Source organism: Pithys albifrons, chromosome 10, assembly GCF_047495875.1.
Source record: "Pithys albifrons albifrons isolate INPA30051 chromosome 10, PitAlb_v1, whole genome shotgun sequence".
Lineage (NCBI taxonomy): Eukaryota > Metazoa > Chordata > Aves > Passeriformes > Thamnophilidae > Pithys > Pithys albifrons.
In genome coordinates, this window is record NC_092467.1 from 28,932,432 (window position 1) to 28,948,580 (window position 16,149).

At 38.1% G+C, this 16,149-nt stretch overlaps 1 protein-coding gene across 2 annotated transcripts in view; it reads right to left on the reverse strand.

The window, feature by feature from the left end:
• USP24 (ubiquitin specific peptidase 24) overlaps positions 1 to 16,149 on the reverse strand; it is a 62,601-nt gene that overhangs the window by 19,784 nt on the left and 26,668 nt on the right. For both annotated transcript variants that reach the window (XM_071565872.1, XM_071565871.1), the window contains 25 exons: positions 15,924 to 16,031; positions 15,206 to 15,355; positions 14,285 to 14,416; positions 13,668 to 13,779; positions 13,305 to 13,381; positions 12,311 to 12,451; positions 12,123 to 12,176; positions 11,825 to 11,940; positions 11,077 to 11,143; positions 10,810 to 10,920; positions 10,313 to 10,411; positions 10,063 to 10,233; positions 9,362 to 9,447; positions 9,121 to 9,214; positions 8,727 to 8,882; positions 6,303 to 6,400; positions 5,516 to 5,611; positions 5,132 to 5,360; positions 4,103 to 4,262; positions 3,678 to 3,833; positions 3,063 to 3,133; positions 2,136 to 2,296; positions 1,673 to 1,734; positions 1,147 to 1,338; positions 798 to 915 (listed from right to left, as the gene is read on the reverse strand). In XM_071565872.1, coding sequence (XP_071421973.1) covers positions 798 to 915; positions 1,147 to 1,338; positions 1,673 to 1,734; positions 2,136 to 2,296; positions 3,063 to 3,133; positions 3,678 to 3,833; positions 4,103 to 4,262; positions 5,132 to 5,360; positions 5,516 to 5,611; positions 6,303 to 6,400; positions 8,727 to 8,882; positions 9,121 to 9,214; positions 9,362 to 9,447; positions 10,063 to 10,233; positions 10,313 to 10,411; positions 10,810 to 10,920; positions 11,077 to 11,143; positions 11,825 to 11,940; positions 12,123 to 12,176; positions 12,311 to 12,451; positions 13,305 to 13,381; positions 13,668 to 13,779; positions 14,285 to 14,416; positions 15,206 to 15,355; positions 15,924 to 16,031 — 3,017 coding nt within the window. The remainder of the gene's footprint in view (positions 1 to 797; positions 916 to 1,146; positions 1,339 to 1,672; positions 1,735 to 2,135; positions 2,297 to 3,062; positions 3,134 to 3,677; positions 3,834 to 4,102; positions 4,263 to 5,131; positions 5,361 to 5,515; positions 5,612 to 6,302; positions 6,401 to 8,726; positions 8,883 to 9,120; positions 9,215 to 9,361; positions 9,448 to 10,062; positions 10,234 to 10,312; positions 10,412 to 10,809; positions 10,921 to 11,076; positions 11,144 to 11,824; positions 11,941 to 12,122; positions 12,177 to 12,310; positions 12,452 to 13,304; positions 13,382 to 13,667; positions 13,780 to 14,284; positions 14,417 to 15,205; positions 15,356 to 15,923; positions 16,032 to 16,149) is intronic.

Genomic DNA, 16,149 nt, shown 5'->3' on the forward strand with positions numbered 1-16,149 from the left:
CTAAAGGCTACAGAAAAGGTTTTATTTACTTTAAGCAAACAAAAGAGCATGCTTGAGATGAACTGCAAGGGAGCAAAGCCAGAGCAAAACACTAAGCTCTATCAAGTCACATTCAGTTCAGGGGTTGCTAAATACTCCACTGGAACCTTCTTTTGGGTTGTGGAAAGGCAGTGAGGATATGTCTGATCCAACTCCATCACCAACTACTTGGCACAATGTAAGCAATTCGGCTGCAGCACTTCAAAACTGCACATGAGCTAATTTACCCACCCCTTCAGATACTGTATGGCCATAATAGAAGGAGCTGTGACAAGAAGAAGAAAGTCCACTCTTTTTTCCATTTGATATATTCTGGGCTGTTATCAGCCATCTCAGGTGAAAGGATACTTGCTTGGTGTTAGTTTTTTTACAAAATGAATAGGGAGAAGGGAAAAAGACAACAGTAGAACTTTTGAGATTCATATTTACAAGGGGCTTCAGAAGTTAATTTCCAGCTTGTACTCCAATTTAGCCAACTTCCCAAGTGATGATGAACTAAAGAAATACTCTCTGGATTCACAAAATTAGCACTCAGTTGTGCTTGCAGTTCATCACTGATCTAACAAAGCACAGACTGGAAGTACAGAAAAGCAAAAATTTTGGGTCACAAACACAAAAGTGCTATTTGGACATTTAAGTAGGAAATACAGATAATTGCTCCAACTTTGATATAAAATCCTACTATCTGTAGCCTCAGTGTCACATTTACATTCATGACATATAGGACAAACCTCAACATTAAAAAAAGAATTTTTTACTTTGGATGGAAGTCTTGCTGACTGATTGCAGCACTGCCTGCTGGGGAATGGCTATTCAGAATAATCCTGGATGCTCGGAAGAGGAAATCATCCAACAATGGCTTAATCAAAGATGAACCTGTAACACAGCAATCCACATCTACTGTTAGAACACTTATCAACAAAAACCCCATAACCAAATATTTTATCAAATGTCAAAATGACTATCAGATTACTCCTTATAGCTCTGTATTACTTGTACTCATGTATTATTATGTCTTCACCTGTACGGTCTGCTGATCAAGTCATCTGTTAGTGCTATGCAGAATTCACATTAATTAGTCAATTTAGAGTAAGAAGGAATACTTACCAACCATTTCCTTCTCTGCCCCACAAAGTGAAAGGAGAGTCTTGATGAGCCTCAGGTGTCCTGCTAACAGGATGTTATCAGCTTCACTGGTCTCACACTCCGCTGTGCGGTTGGGTTCAAAATTGTCTAGCCAGGTGATCTCATCTTCTAACATGGCAGCTGGGCTTATCTTCAGCTGCTCCATTTCAGATGCTGTAAGAGAAAAAGAAAATCCAGAAAATTTAGCAGCTCTGGAAACGTAGAATATGAACACAAAGATTTCAAACAGTTTGGTAATGGTTTAGTTTTGCACCCAATCTGTACAAAGTAAACCTTCCACCAAGTAACTTGGTTCACTTCACAAAAGGAGTGAGCTACTGCTGCTACCCAATGTCAAGAACAGACCATGCCAGGCATTAACACTGGCAGGTCACACCAAGTTCATGGTGTAGTAACACCTTTGTGAAGGCAATTCTACATCCTGTCAACAGAAGGAAGACATGCTCGAATGCTGCAATCAGAATGACAGCTGTCTATACATACTTACATGTCAGGTCATCCAGTAACTGACATCTCAGGTCAAAATATTCTGTACACTGGGACAAAAGTCTGAAAAAGGTACAAATAGGAGAAAGGTTTACCTTAAAATCATAAACTTTTCTCTAAGCAGTGGCCTTTAAGGCCTGTGTGCTCTGTCCATCTAACCCAAAATAGCTATGATATGCTTCTGCATGCACACGGTATAGCTTTAAAAAAATTCCTTCCCAACAGCAACTTCTGAATGTTATGAAAAACATTTAATCCTGATTTCTTTCCTCACCTCATAACAATCTTAGTTATCATACAAAAATAAAACAACAACACGCTTTAACTTTTCAATTACTCCTCTAGAAATCGCAGGGATGTCTTATTTCAACACTTGCAAAGTCCTTGTGCCTCAAAGATTCCACAGAGCTACTCATTCAAAATGTGTCATATTTACTTCCTCAGTAAACTCACATCTGACTTACCTCTGGTTGATTCCTCTCATGATGCTGGTTGGTGACCAAAGAGGCAGCTGGGCACCAAGAACAACACTCAGGAGAAACTGGTTTGGCTTCTGCACATCTGGGTGAGCTGATGTGTCTGTCTGACTAAGGGTGTACAACTGGTCACAGGCAACACGACGAATCTGAAACAGTGTAATTGTCAAAAAACAACAAAACCCCCCACTCCTGGTTAGTTAGAAATCTAACAGAAAAAAACAGTCATTGAAAAGCTTGTGTAAACCAGACTGCACCCACCAGGCAGGGTTTCTCCATTTATAGGGATTGAGCAATCCATATTTATCACTGAGTGAAAAGCTCTGATGCTTTATTAAACACAAATTATAAATTCAGATAAGGGGGAAAGATGCAACGACTTCATGCAAAATAGATGACACATAATGAAAAGAAGCAAGCATGAAAATCTCTAGATTTTAAAATATCCAGCATAATTAAATCACAAAGAATGAATTTTAGGAGGGTTCTGACACTGGGAATAATTTTTTGAAAGCTCATAAGAGTTCATTAAATCTTATCCAAATCTTTTGAGATGAAAGTTACTTCAAACTTTCTCTAAAGTGCTAGTAGTACAGAATTTGTCTCATCAAAAGGAGAATATTTTCTTTGGATTATCCACACCACAGTTCTGTGCATCTCATGAATGAAACCAGTCTAAAGTAATACTTGGCATTTTCTATCATATCAACAAGCCTAAAGAACATAATACTATGCATTTTCTATCAACACAGCACTAGATACCAGAATTACTAACAATTATACAAAGGTTATTCATTCCAACACCTAACTATGGGAATATTTGTAATGAACAATTCTGTGTTCAGACCACATGAAATTATGAGAGCACACACATTTCAGAAGTAGCATGTAAAGTTTTCAGAGAAAGACCGTCACCTCAGCACTTGGTGATCCAAGCAGTATATCAATGATGAAATCAGCAACACAGGGCAAGTTGTAAAAAGATCCTAGAAGAGAAAAGTACCGGCCTTTATAAAATAAAAAGTACCAGGATTTTAAAATAATCAGTTACTATTTTGCATTAAAATTCCACAGGACCTAGAGGACCTCCTGCCATCAACATTGAAAAGCAGCAGTGGGTATTTGCCTACTTCTCCATCTCCTTCCCTCCTCACAGACTGCCACGACAATGTAACAGCACTTCCCTCCACCACCAATGTTTACACATCCTGTACACAAAGACTCAAGTACTAGACACTATCTATGCAAACAGTAGCACTTCCAGAATTACATACTTCAAAGCCAGTGCAAATATTTATATACTGGCAGTCAGTCAACTTTTCCAAAACATTTTGCTAAGGCACAGCAAAATATGCATTGTTTCAAAAAATCCCTGTATTTTTTAATGAAATTTTGTATTTTTAACTTAAGCTGCCTCAGCTAACAAAGCTAGAAGTTTCTCGTTATTTTTTTTTACCTTGACTGTCTCCAAAAGCTTTCTCCCACCTGACTTACATTCCAAGCAGCAAACAATCCAGTTCTATTTCATACCTAGCTGCTGACTGCGTAGCTGAAGGCAGGTTACCAGGAGAGACAAGGCTTCTCCAGCAATCAGAGCATCTTTGGTGGACACAGACTGCTGCCTCACACAGATCCCAGCGTGCAGCGCAGTTGACTCTCCTTCGCTTCCTGAACTGCAGTTACTTCCTGCATTTAGAAATGAACAAGTGCTGTAAATCATTATATTTTTTCAGATGTTTTCAGCTTTCAGTCAGTTCTCTGCAATCCAAAAAACTTCTCCAAATGCAACAAGAATGTACAACATATAATTCAGAGATATATCTTGAGTTGGAGGGGACCCAAGAGAATCATCAAATGAATTCATCCAATGAATTCAGTTTCAAGCTTCCAAAGTGTTCAATTAAAATTCTACCAAATGCTTTCTTTAGCCTTGTTTAGAGATACAGTTAGCCTACCTGAGCTGCTAAGTCTGTTTCGAATCCCAGCAGGAAACAGAGTGTTGCTCTCTTTTATTGGCTGACTACTTCCCACGAGGTCCAGGCGTCCTGCAGCAGCAGCCCAAGAGAGGCGCATGAAGCAAGCCACTGTGGAAGTGAAATCATTCACCTCCATAGTCTGAAGGAACAAGAAACAGCAGTTACTTCTGTGATATTCAACCAGCCTTTGTTAATTATAGGGGTAGGAGGAATGTGTCTTCTGCATCATGTCAAACTGACATTTGCACTTGTTTTCATCTCTCTTCTCTAAGCAGGCTCAAGGATACTTTTTGTTCCCAATAAGGGATTAGTATCGTTACTTTAATAGAAAAGAGTTTAATTTTAAATTCTCCATGAGGGTTAAATACCCTTCTCACTTCTCTGGAGTTAGGCATGCTGATTTCGATTATATCAATCCATTTGGCAACCACTGCCCAAGAACTTAATACAGCACACTCATGTTAACTATGAAGTTTCTTTCAACTGGACTCAACTTTCAAATGGGTTTTCAACTAACATTTTCTTAAGGTATTGAAAATAAAAATTTCCTTTTCCCCCATGGCATCATCAAAAAACCTTAATTTTTAATGAGCTATTTGAATCAAAGAACTTATCTAATTCTTTTTAATTCAAAGCAGCATGGAACACGAGCCACAAATTCAAGCAGGAACTTTGTCCTTTCTATTCACAGAAAATTAACAAGAATAAGATCTTGGAGTTAAGTGTCACTGAAAATAAATCACAAGTAAGATTTCTCTGTAGAACTACTTCTGGTAAGCACTTTTTGGATATTGCTTCCCTTTTACTGCCAAAATAATTTATGAGAATGTGTTAAAATTCAGATCAAGACCGGAAGAGAGAGAGATGGTCAAGATTTTCAGAGGATTTTAAATGGAGCCTGGGCAAGAACTTGTAGAAAAGGCAGAATGAATGAAAATCCAGGAGTTACACAGCTGTCACTGGAGATGACACCACTACATCACCACAAATCATCAAACACTTCCTTACTTGTATGGCAACTCTTGCTGCTGGTATGATTTCTTCTACCCTAATGGAGGATCTATCAGACACAGAGAGCTGTCGGTAGGATGACTTCTCAGGTGTTCCACAAATGGACATCTGCCTACTCGCTTGCCGGCTGACATTACGGAAGGGGCGTGAGGACAATGCTTCTACCCCATCCTTGATGAAATCCTCATCCAGTAAGGTAGGCATTGTCTGGCCAACAAGCAAGAACCTACATTCACAGAGCAAAAATGTCAGGCTTATTTTAGAATGTTCACAGCAAGTGAATGACACAGAACTCAAAGTACCAACTAATCTTAAATATTACAAGCTGCATGCTAGAAGCCAAGAAAGCAGCACTTTCTCTAATGAAAGGCAATTACATACCTTGCAAGTTGCAGGCAGATGGAATAGACTCCTTGTCTTGTTTCATAGTCTACCTCTGATGGGATGGAATCTCTCTGCATCACATTCACCACCAAACTTAAAAACAAATCAATAAGACAGACTCCATTTGGAAATGTCATACGTTAGTAGAGAACTGCAATTAATCTATCTCTATCCTTCCCTCCACTCGTTCAGCTAAGTGCCAGTTCAAACTGACATCTTTGGAGGCCAACATCTTCATTTTCTCTTCCTGTATCTACAGATGGAAGCTTGGAGTGTGGTGGGTAGAATTATTGAGAGCAATGTATACTTGACAAATCTCATACAATCAATATTGTCAGGTCTTACAAATGCCTCGCACTGCGCCTCATCTGTTATCTGAAGGGTCTGAATTTCGGAGGCTGTAATTACAAATTTAATTTGGCTTCCACTGCGTGATCTCTGCTTTGACTTCTTAAAGTGTCCACTGGCACAGGACAGTGTAATGTACACACCTGCAAAGTGAACTGAAACAAATGTCACTAAACTATCTAAATGTCAACGACTTAATTACAAGCTACACTTCACAAGCTTATTTGTGCCTAACCTGATTTTGAGGTTACATTACTATGATAGCTACAGCAGCTTTTCAGACACTGGGTAACAACAAAAACAGCACTGGGTGGATTTTTTCCCTGAAAAAGAAGCTGAGAGGTGTACTGGTGTGCTTCAGTGTGGAAACCAGAAACCGCACAGAACTGCTAACTAAATGAAGTGCTATAAATTGAGTCAAGTTTTGAAATCTAACCTCAGACCTCCTGCTCTGAGAAAGTTTTCACAGAAAGACTTGGCACAGTTTCTTGCCATTTCATCATCTGCAGTTGGCATCAGCTTGGAGCTCAGAACCTGCAATAAATGAATAAATAAGCATATGTACACCCTTCTTAGTGTTCTTATGTGTTGAAGGTTGAAAGTATTACAGAAAAAAATCCAGTACAAATGAAGCAATTAACAATACACTTATGTGAAGCTGCAATCACTAAAGAGAAATAATTAAAATAACTATGGCCATTACAGATATTTATTCTATATCAAAGGCCACTTTGATCTCATTACAGTTCATTGTTAAGGGAAAGGATGAACTACATGGAACATTCTCTTCTGGTTCACTCGATGCTCCTTAAGAGACCAAATTCTTTTTATTTCTAGGTTTTCAATTGACAGTATCCCATAAATCACTCTACAGATGGCTTATTGAGTCATGCCTTCTGAAACATAACTGTATTGCTATTATTCAGATTTTTTTTTGTAAAAGATGTCTCAGGTAATTCTAGAGACCTTATGAACATACCACCATATCATCACTCCTGTTTTAAACCAGCACTAAACTTCACAGAGTGCAATTATGCTCAGAAGCTTGGCCATAAAGGAAGTTTGTACTCTCTGTGGGTCAGATCTCATGCATTTATAATCAATTTCACTTCATTTTACACAGAGGAAAAAAAAACACCCAAGCCCCCCAAAAGCCCCAGCCTCTCCCAAAAAAACCCCAGACACCGCCAGAAGTTATTTACTTTCTTTAAAAGACTCTTTGGCAGGTACAGTCAACAATGCTGCACACAGGCAAACAAAATGTATTTTTTCCAGCCTCACAGGTCAGAAGAACAGCTTAGAGTTCCAGTCATGAAATCTTATCACAACACTGCATGATATAACCCTTAACATCTGCAACATTAAATTTTCCTCTCTTTCATATGTTCTGCAAGTTTCCTGTGCACATTTTTTTAGAAAGCAGTTCAGGCTGGTTCCCATATTTTCAACAGATCACCAGCTGAGAGGATAAAAAAAGCACATTATCATTTTTGTGACAGAAATCATCTTCCAAATGGCTTGACTGGTCTTGAGGAACAAGTCCACTCATATAATCTACACATCTAATCCAATTTACTACCTCTCATCCCGTGCCAAAAAAGCAAGCAATTTATTACTTGCTTTTATTATTTTCTCTGGCACAAAAGCAGCAGATAACTGTGTCTTCATACTGCAATATAACCTGTCAGTTCAACAAGACACCCTTGCTGTGATATGTTAAACCATTTGCTTTGAGTTGTAGAGCTTGTCAACATATTTCAAGACATAATCAAATATATTTCATTCCAGCTGTACAGAAAAAGGGGAAATCCTAACGCAGGAGTGTGATGACAGTGTAGGAAGATGAAGAGCTAACATTAGACTGTGGAAACCTAAAGGAAAGCAACTATAAGGAAATTCCTTCAGTAATCTTGGCACACACTGGAAAGGAGAGAGAATACTTTTGCCTACTGTTTTGCAAGCAGCTGGCAATTGGTCCTCCAACCTTGGGTTTTCAAACCAGATGTGTAATGGGCCCTATAAACAGTGGGACCTGGGAGCAGAACTAGATACTGCCCAGTTCTTGGCATGTAGAATACAGTGTCCTAACAATGACACCAGATATACTCTTAAACCCTTTAAAATTCCTGCATGAAACACTTGGAAAGAATCCTTTCACAGGGTCCCATCCAGCTTTTTGGCTAAAGAATCTAGGAGAAGGCTTGGGGGTGAAAAAGTTGTATGCATTCTATTCACTCTACATACACAGCTAAAACAGGCCAGAGGCTTCTTAGCAAAAGTCCTGCACATTTGGATAGTGACAACTTTCCCAGTAAAAATATTCCTCCTTAGCCTCCACAGACAGAATATGGTAGACTTACACAGAACGCAAGTTAGCATCATTTTTCTTACAACTTCAAACAAGCAAAAGCAATCAAACTCAAAAAGCAATGGGAGTTGTTATTTCAGGGGCAACTTTTATATTTTTATATCTTTATCTGTAGATATAGATATAAAAATAGATATAGATATATACATACACACTAAAAATCATATATTCAGAGTTCTGGAGATTCAGGCAGGAATTTTACCAAAACAGTAATCGTTTTGTTATTTCTTTGCTCCTCTCCACTTACTTCAGAACACTCCTTCCACCTTGCAAATCACAGAAAGAGGGGTCTGGTTTCAGAGTAGTCTCTAAAGGGGAACTTTTTAGCCCTTTCGTTCTGTGTATAATTTATCATATACATAAAAGCATATTATGACATTTGCATTTTGTATAATGATCCCATCACACCGGACTCCTGCCCAAGAAACTTAGAAATACTTAACCCTCAGTGCTCAGAATCACAACTAGAAAGAAGCCAATTTGTTTTCTTACCTCCAAATTGTAGAGCACTCTGAAGGTGGACATGCCCGGAGCAAAAGATCTGAAAAGACTTTCTAGTATTGAACTAGCACTGGGCTGATGTTGGTGTTTTGAAGACAAGGATGGTGATTTTGAGGACTGAGAACTGGATTCTGGCAACAGTGTTTTCTAGGACGAAAAAGGCACAGAAGAAATACTTTGAGATTTCTGTGTTTTGCTGTAATTGGCAATATATTTCCTATAATCCCCGTAATAACCTTCTCATCTCTGGCTGCTTGGAAAAAAGTCAATAATCCTTAACAGGAGCATTATTTTGCAGTAGAGTTTCAACCCTTTGTGTATTGTAATCTGGTAGCAACATCCTTTTTATGAAGCTCACTAAGATTAGTTATTGTTTAATCCATACCTTCCTTCCCAAGGAATCAAGCTGATCAAGAGCCTCCTGAATAGCTGGGTCAGTGGGAATCAAGAGTAGAAGTTTCCTCACTCGCAGTGTTATCCTGAAAAGTTATCAGAAGTTACTTGCACAAAACAAGCTCAGCCACACTGTGGCCTGGTGGTGGCCTGCACATGGTGGTGTAAGGAGCTCTTCAAACTGTGCAGTGATAGCAATTCTTCAATATTTACTAACCATTTAATTTGCTTACCTTGGCTCCTCTAGATTGGCAAGCTGGTAAAGCATATCAAACACATTACACACGAGAGCCATGACTACTCCAGGGAGGGATTTCTCCTGAGAATTAAGCAGAAATACAAAGGTCGTTTTCTCCCTTCTTTGTTACAAGTAAATTTAAGAGAGCTCTTCACTGAAGCAAAAGAACCAACCACCAACCTGTCTCAGAGAAATCCCAGCTACTTTCTGTGCTGAACAACATTTGAATTTTTACATTACTCCATTTTTCTTTTAACAATCAAGTTTTGAAGTCAACTGTTAGTTAGCGTTGACAAACAAAATACAAAGCAGACCAGGAGTGATTTTAACATGTCAGTTGATGCCTCTTAGTTTATTTTCATACAGTGGCTTTATTAATAGTCAAAATCTGGAAATCTCTACACGTGACAAATAATTAAATGGAATGAATCTTATTTGTTTAAAAGACCCTGTAGAGATGAATAAACACTAAGCAGGCTACAATAGGTGACAGAATACAGATTATAAAGTCTGCATGTGTAAGGGCAATTGTGGATTTAAATTTGTTACGATTTCCGTTTCAAAGCAGAACCATATTACTGTAGACTGGATACTCAGCTGATGTGAACAGTTTCTGCCTCATCTTACTGGAACTCCTACTGTGTCTCCCAACTATCTCCACTTCAGGAAAAATCTGAGGGAAGGTGCAGGCTGTACCTGTTCCATGGCATATGATGAGCTAAATACACTGCTGCTGTTGTTGGAACTGGTTGAGGAATCTGCAGAGCTCCCTGATGGAGTCCCACTTCCTGATGTTTTTACTGTAAGGATTTGTTCATCAGAGAAACCCAGCTGGTGGAGTAGTTTCTGATCTTTGTTTACTGTTAGCTGCAAGAAAATACTTATCACTTAGTTCTGGAAAAGACTCAATTTTATAAAGAATGTGCATTCTTTGTAGTTGACATACCAGGCTGTCATTGGCAAATATTTGTATATTGTCCACAGGTGAATTCAGCATCTTTGCTATCTTCCACCTGACGCTCCCTACAGTTTCATTGCTATGAGCCTGTAAAATTAAACGACACTGGATCAGTATCAAGTCTGCTCAAGCAGTAAATGCAAAGAGAATAAAATACAAATTCTCTATTAAAGTCTTCCTACTTCTCTGCATGGGGTGGTATAGGTATTGTCCACAAGAGAATGACAGGGTAGGAAAGCAGAGAAATACTCCCACACCCACACTAAGCCAACAATTTATTTTCCCAGCTGTGAATGATGATTGTAATACATTAAGTCTACGGACACTTCCATATAGACTTTTAACATTTTCAAGTAGAGTTTTCAAGTTGACTGGAATCCTTAGAACCATCTTACTCTGTTCAGTCCAGGTGTAAAAACCCCTGGAAAAACAAGGGTAGGTAAATGCTGAACAATCCATGACACACATAACCTGTACACACCCACCTCTATGGTGAAGGTATCTTTGGTAGACTCATATGTAACATTAAGTGTTAAAAGATGTCCATGGAAAGAGGCACCATGAGGTAGAATAGTTCGGGGAACTGAGTAAAGGTCCTATAGGAAGAGAAGGATGACAGTAAATGGCACTGTTGAAAACCAAGACATTTCTATGATGGTAGGGCTGCATAATGTTTAAATAACTTTTACTGGTTTTAATGATACTGCAAGTTGTGTTCTCAGCCCTGCCTAGTAAGAAATGACACATCTTACCTCTATTGTTATCACGTAACGCTCTGCCAACAGCAGCAGTCTCTCAATTATTACAAGTTTAGTTGACCTAAAGATAAACATTGAAAACAAGAGAAACTTGTCTCAGAGATTAATTTTCAACGCCCATGTGTAACTACCATGAATTGGGTGTTTTAAAACATAACTCCTTAAACTTGGAGTTAATTCAGTAGAAATTAAATAGGAGAACAGGCCAAGAAGCTTGCATTATACTGCTTGAGATGTTTCCAGATTCATAAGGAGCTTCATGTTTCCAAAGGACCCACCCTACGCTCATAAATTTAACACATACACATTTTTAGGGATGTCTAAGTAAAGCAGAAGTTGAAAAAACCATCCTTTTCTTCCCTAGTTTAAAAAGAACCAAACCCAAACCCACTGCCCTAGAAATAATATGTGACTAATAGGCTGGTAATAGCCTGTGGGGTTTTCTGTTGGTTTTTTTTTTGGTTGGCTGGTTTTGGTTACTGGGTGGTTGGAGGCAGGGTGTTGGGGTTTTTTTTGGACTGCTTGGTTTTGGTTTCATTTGTTTTCCTGGGGTTTCTTTTTTAAACACAGGTTTTTCAACCTGAAACTCCAATTGCATTGTAATTGCAATATTCAACTGAGAAACTAGCAGAATATACAACTACCAAGTATTGAGAATTTTAATTAGCACTCAAAAATCATGTGGGAAGCAGCTAGGAGTAAATGTTTACTGTCATATTTATTCCTGGGGAAGCAGGCCTACCTGTAAGGAGACTGAACTGAGGTTGCCACTGTAGGCATAGCAGTGGCTGTAAGCATTTTTGTAGCTCTTGTCACAGCATGTGTTAATGTTGGACCACCGAGTGCAGAGCTGGCTGCCTACAACACAAAGCACAGTACAAGTGCTGCTTTACATGGGCAATCAGTATGTCCTGGAAAGCTAAGAGGACAAAAAATATTTGTGGAAAGAATTTTTTCTTTAAATACAATTATCACAGACAAATATTCTAAGATAGAAACCCAAAAAGATGGAGGTATAATAATGAAAATTCGTCCTTTACCTCTAATCGTGTGTAGCAATCAGCAATGAATTTCTTGTGCAGTGATACTGAATCCTAAAGATACAATGTACAAATTAATTAGAATTTAAACCAAAATCATGGGAATTACTCACAGTACACATTTTAACATGCAGAATATTAAGGCTCTGTGAATGTCAAAGCACTTTCATGTACACATATACACCTACCTTTTTCAGTCTAGGAGTTAGATTAATATAGCTGTAATTTATTATCAATTGAATAGCTTCATTGGCAATTTCTTCATCAGGTGACTCCATTGCAATCTTCCAAATGAAATCCATTCCTATTAATTCCAGTTTTTCTACACTCTACACAAGAAAGAACAACAGTAAAACATGACTGGATTTCTCACACAATAGTGAGTTGAACCACAGACACAAAACAGTCTTCCATCTGCTGGAAAAGCATCTTTTGACTGAAACTTTATTTTCTTTTCCAACATGCTGCCAAACTTTGCCAAGTGCAAAGTAAAATCAACAGCTACACATTTGTCTACTTATACGAGAAAAAAAATGGTTTACCATTGGATAAACAAGTTCCAAAGAACAACCTCAGTCAAACAACTGAAAAATTAAAGAGTTTCAAATCGCAGAAAAATTTAATCTAGAATGGAATTTGTTTCAAAAAAGTCAATGCAGTAAGTAACCACACAATAAATCATCACAAAACCTGCTATGATACTTGGAAAAAAAATCCTCATCTGAACTAAGTTCTCTATGGAAAACTAGTTAACATATAACCATTAATTTAACAAAGACATTGAAGGATCAGAGTTAAAATTATAGTAGGTTAGAATTTGAATATGGTTAAGCATAACTCTTATGCAAAGAAGAAAAACAGAAAGTAATTTTAAAAATTTCCCTGCTAGGGAGAAGCAAAAAACATACGCTATTATTATAACATACTATTATTATAAAAATACAGTCAACTCATTCCTCGTGCAAGATTTTAGAAGCTACAAACCAGCTTCCAGCTACCAATTGCTGAATTTTAACTGTTGAAATCAACTGTCAAGTCTTAGCTTCAGAATTTAACAATGTTAATGCATATTAATACAAACATGACCATGTCAAAAAGCTGCTAAACAATCCTTGTCTCACCACCTCCCATCCCCAGAAGTTCCCAGGTTGTACACAAGAATGAACTTGCCAGAACACTCACCAGTTGAGTTCCTTGCCTCTTCAGTCGATGGTCACAAAGGTTCACATTTTCAAAGAAAGTCTTAAATAAACTAAAACCTGAAAGGGAAAAAGGTGCAGGCTTTTTGTTCAGGTCAGGCTTAGTTTCTGTCCTTATTTTAAAAAATGGAGCTACCAAATACAGGAGATGAACTTTTTCCTCGACAAGTACTACAACTCAAAATGACAGAAAAAGACCTCTCCATTATATTGACTTATAGAACTAGTTATGTGTTTAAATGGAAGGTTTAGAAAGCAAATTTCTGGTTTATATTTCAAAACCATCTGTGGGTCCCTTCCAACTCAAAATATTCTGTGATTCTGTTGAGCAAGGCCATTTTCTTACCATTCATAGTAATTTCATATGATTCCAGTTTAAGAATTTTCTCTTTGAAGAGCTGTTGCTGTACATCACTCTCCAGATCATGCTGCCCTTTTGTAAACCACTCAAAGCACATCTGTGAATGAAAGGCAGACATATTTTCACCCCACTGTCATGCCAAATATTTTAGTTTTACACAGTAAACTATGTCAGATAGGACAGTAATTCATTTTACAGACGTTTTATCTACAGCAAGAGGTTTAAATCTCCTCTCCAGGTAACCTCACACATTACAGAGGCTGTCTTGCAGCATTAGGGTACTTCATCTTCATAGTCGCTTTTCACCCAAATAATGCTAAATATCTCTTATGAATGCACAAACCTGCACATAACCCTTTTCAAACCAGCATCTGTACACCTGCAACTAATCTCCTGGCCAATGTCTCCAGTCAAATTTAATGATAAAAGGACATCCTAGTTGTAAGTGAACACCTAACAGTGGCTGCACTTGCCTACACAAAACATAAAACGCGCTACTAGTTTACTCTTGTTTCACAAGTCTCAACAAACACATGTGCTATTTATGATTCATTAAGATTCCTTCTGCAACCACAGAAACCAACTTTTCAAGTTTTTCTTACCTCTCGATCCAACTCACAAACATCCTGGCCAGTCACAAGGCATTCCCAGATCTCCCTGGCACGATTCCAGCCCAAATAAAGGGTGGCTTCTTGCAGAAAAAATGCCAAAAATTTTAGATGTGCCTCCAAATACTGAGAAAGAGGAAACAAAAACTCAAGCTTAAGACTTTTCTTTTTGAAACAAGAACTCTGAGCACTCTTTTTTTCTCTTTTTGCAAATTTAATACTCAACAGTTCACTTTGTGAAGACTGGAAAATAGAAACTGCTTCTGCAGTGGTATTCAATTCAGTATTATACAGTAATTTATTTCATACAATCTTTAACATTATTTCTGATTACCTTTCTATAGAGGAACATTGAAGATCTGTTGGATTTGCTACTACTTTCCTGATATTATTTCACACTAGTTACTAAGTCAAAACTAGTGTGAAAAATATGATTATTGAATCATTAGCAAGAAACTGCTCCAAGCTATTTGTGTGTTTAGTTTCCGTGTCCTAACCAGCAAATCTTTCCGGTATCAAGAACTTCACACCAAATACAAAGGTATCACCTACACCAGGGTAGTTGAAGTGGAGCTGATGGGAGAACCTGGTAGCTGCATAAGCTTGGAGACAGGAGGTCCTGGGGTGGGAGATCTAGTTCTCAACCAGTTAAAAGACTTTGCTAAGGAACTTGTAGCTTGTGATGTGTGCACATTCTTACTCTGTAATATAATAAAACAAGGCTACAACAAGCCTTAATAGATGAGTATGGTGTTAGGTTGATAACAGTGTCAACACTATAAATAAAAACTAGTGTAATTATTCATCAATGAATTACAAAAATGAAACAACATCCAGTTTTATGCAACTTGGACAGCGATGCTCTACATCATGTTGTGAAAAACCTAAGGCAGTAAGAAATTCAGGGTTCAGTACCTCCCGGTAAGTGTATCGGCCATCCACTAATGTTGCTCCAACAAGCCCTCCTGGACCTGCCACAGATGCAGCCAAACGGTGACATGATATTAAGCTTCCCGTCACCAACTTCACTATTTCAAAGTTTTTCTTTAAATCTTGAATAATGCTCTTGGCAATAAAAAAGAGAAAAGAGGTTTTTAAAATATAAACAGGAAAGCAGTTGGCTCTTCTACAGACACACATCTCTTATCATAAGGAGGAAAGTTGCCCCCTCAGAGTCAGTTGGACCCCTTCCAGGCACCCCAAAGTTGGTGGTTTGAGTGCAGACAAAATGCCACACCTCCACTCAGCCTCTCTGTAACGCATGTGACTCGCTGGTAGTTTAGTCTCTTTTCCAAAAGTCAATGTCAATTCAATTGCTAAGCAGCTGGTCTAAACATTAGCCATTGTTCATTCCTTAACAGAAACATGCCCATTAATTATTTTACAAACTGCTGAGAATGAAATAAATTAGCCCTGACACAGCAAACAGATTTATACACACATCCACACACAAATGGACAGCACAGAACACAGCATCTCTACTTAAAGTTTGTTTATGCTACATCATTAAACTACTTGTCAAAGTGTTTATTAACTGATTTTTTATTCTAAATTCGAACTTCCATGTTCTACAGAAGCAGAGCCACACATACATAAATAGGGCTTCAAAAATCATCTCAGCATATATCCTTACCTTGTCTTGTTTTTGGTAAGTTTGCTTAATAAACGAACGCGTGATTTCATGGAGCTGACGCAACGCTGGCACCACCCACACAAACTGAGGATTATTGTGCTGGGATGACTAGTAGTAGGAAAGGTAAAAACAATTACACAAGTGGTACATGCTCAACAACAGATCAACTTTCCTCTCAGAGTCCTCGAAAACTAATGATGTCTATTAATGCTGCTGTTTCAAAACA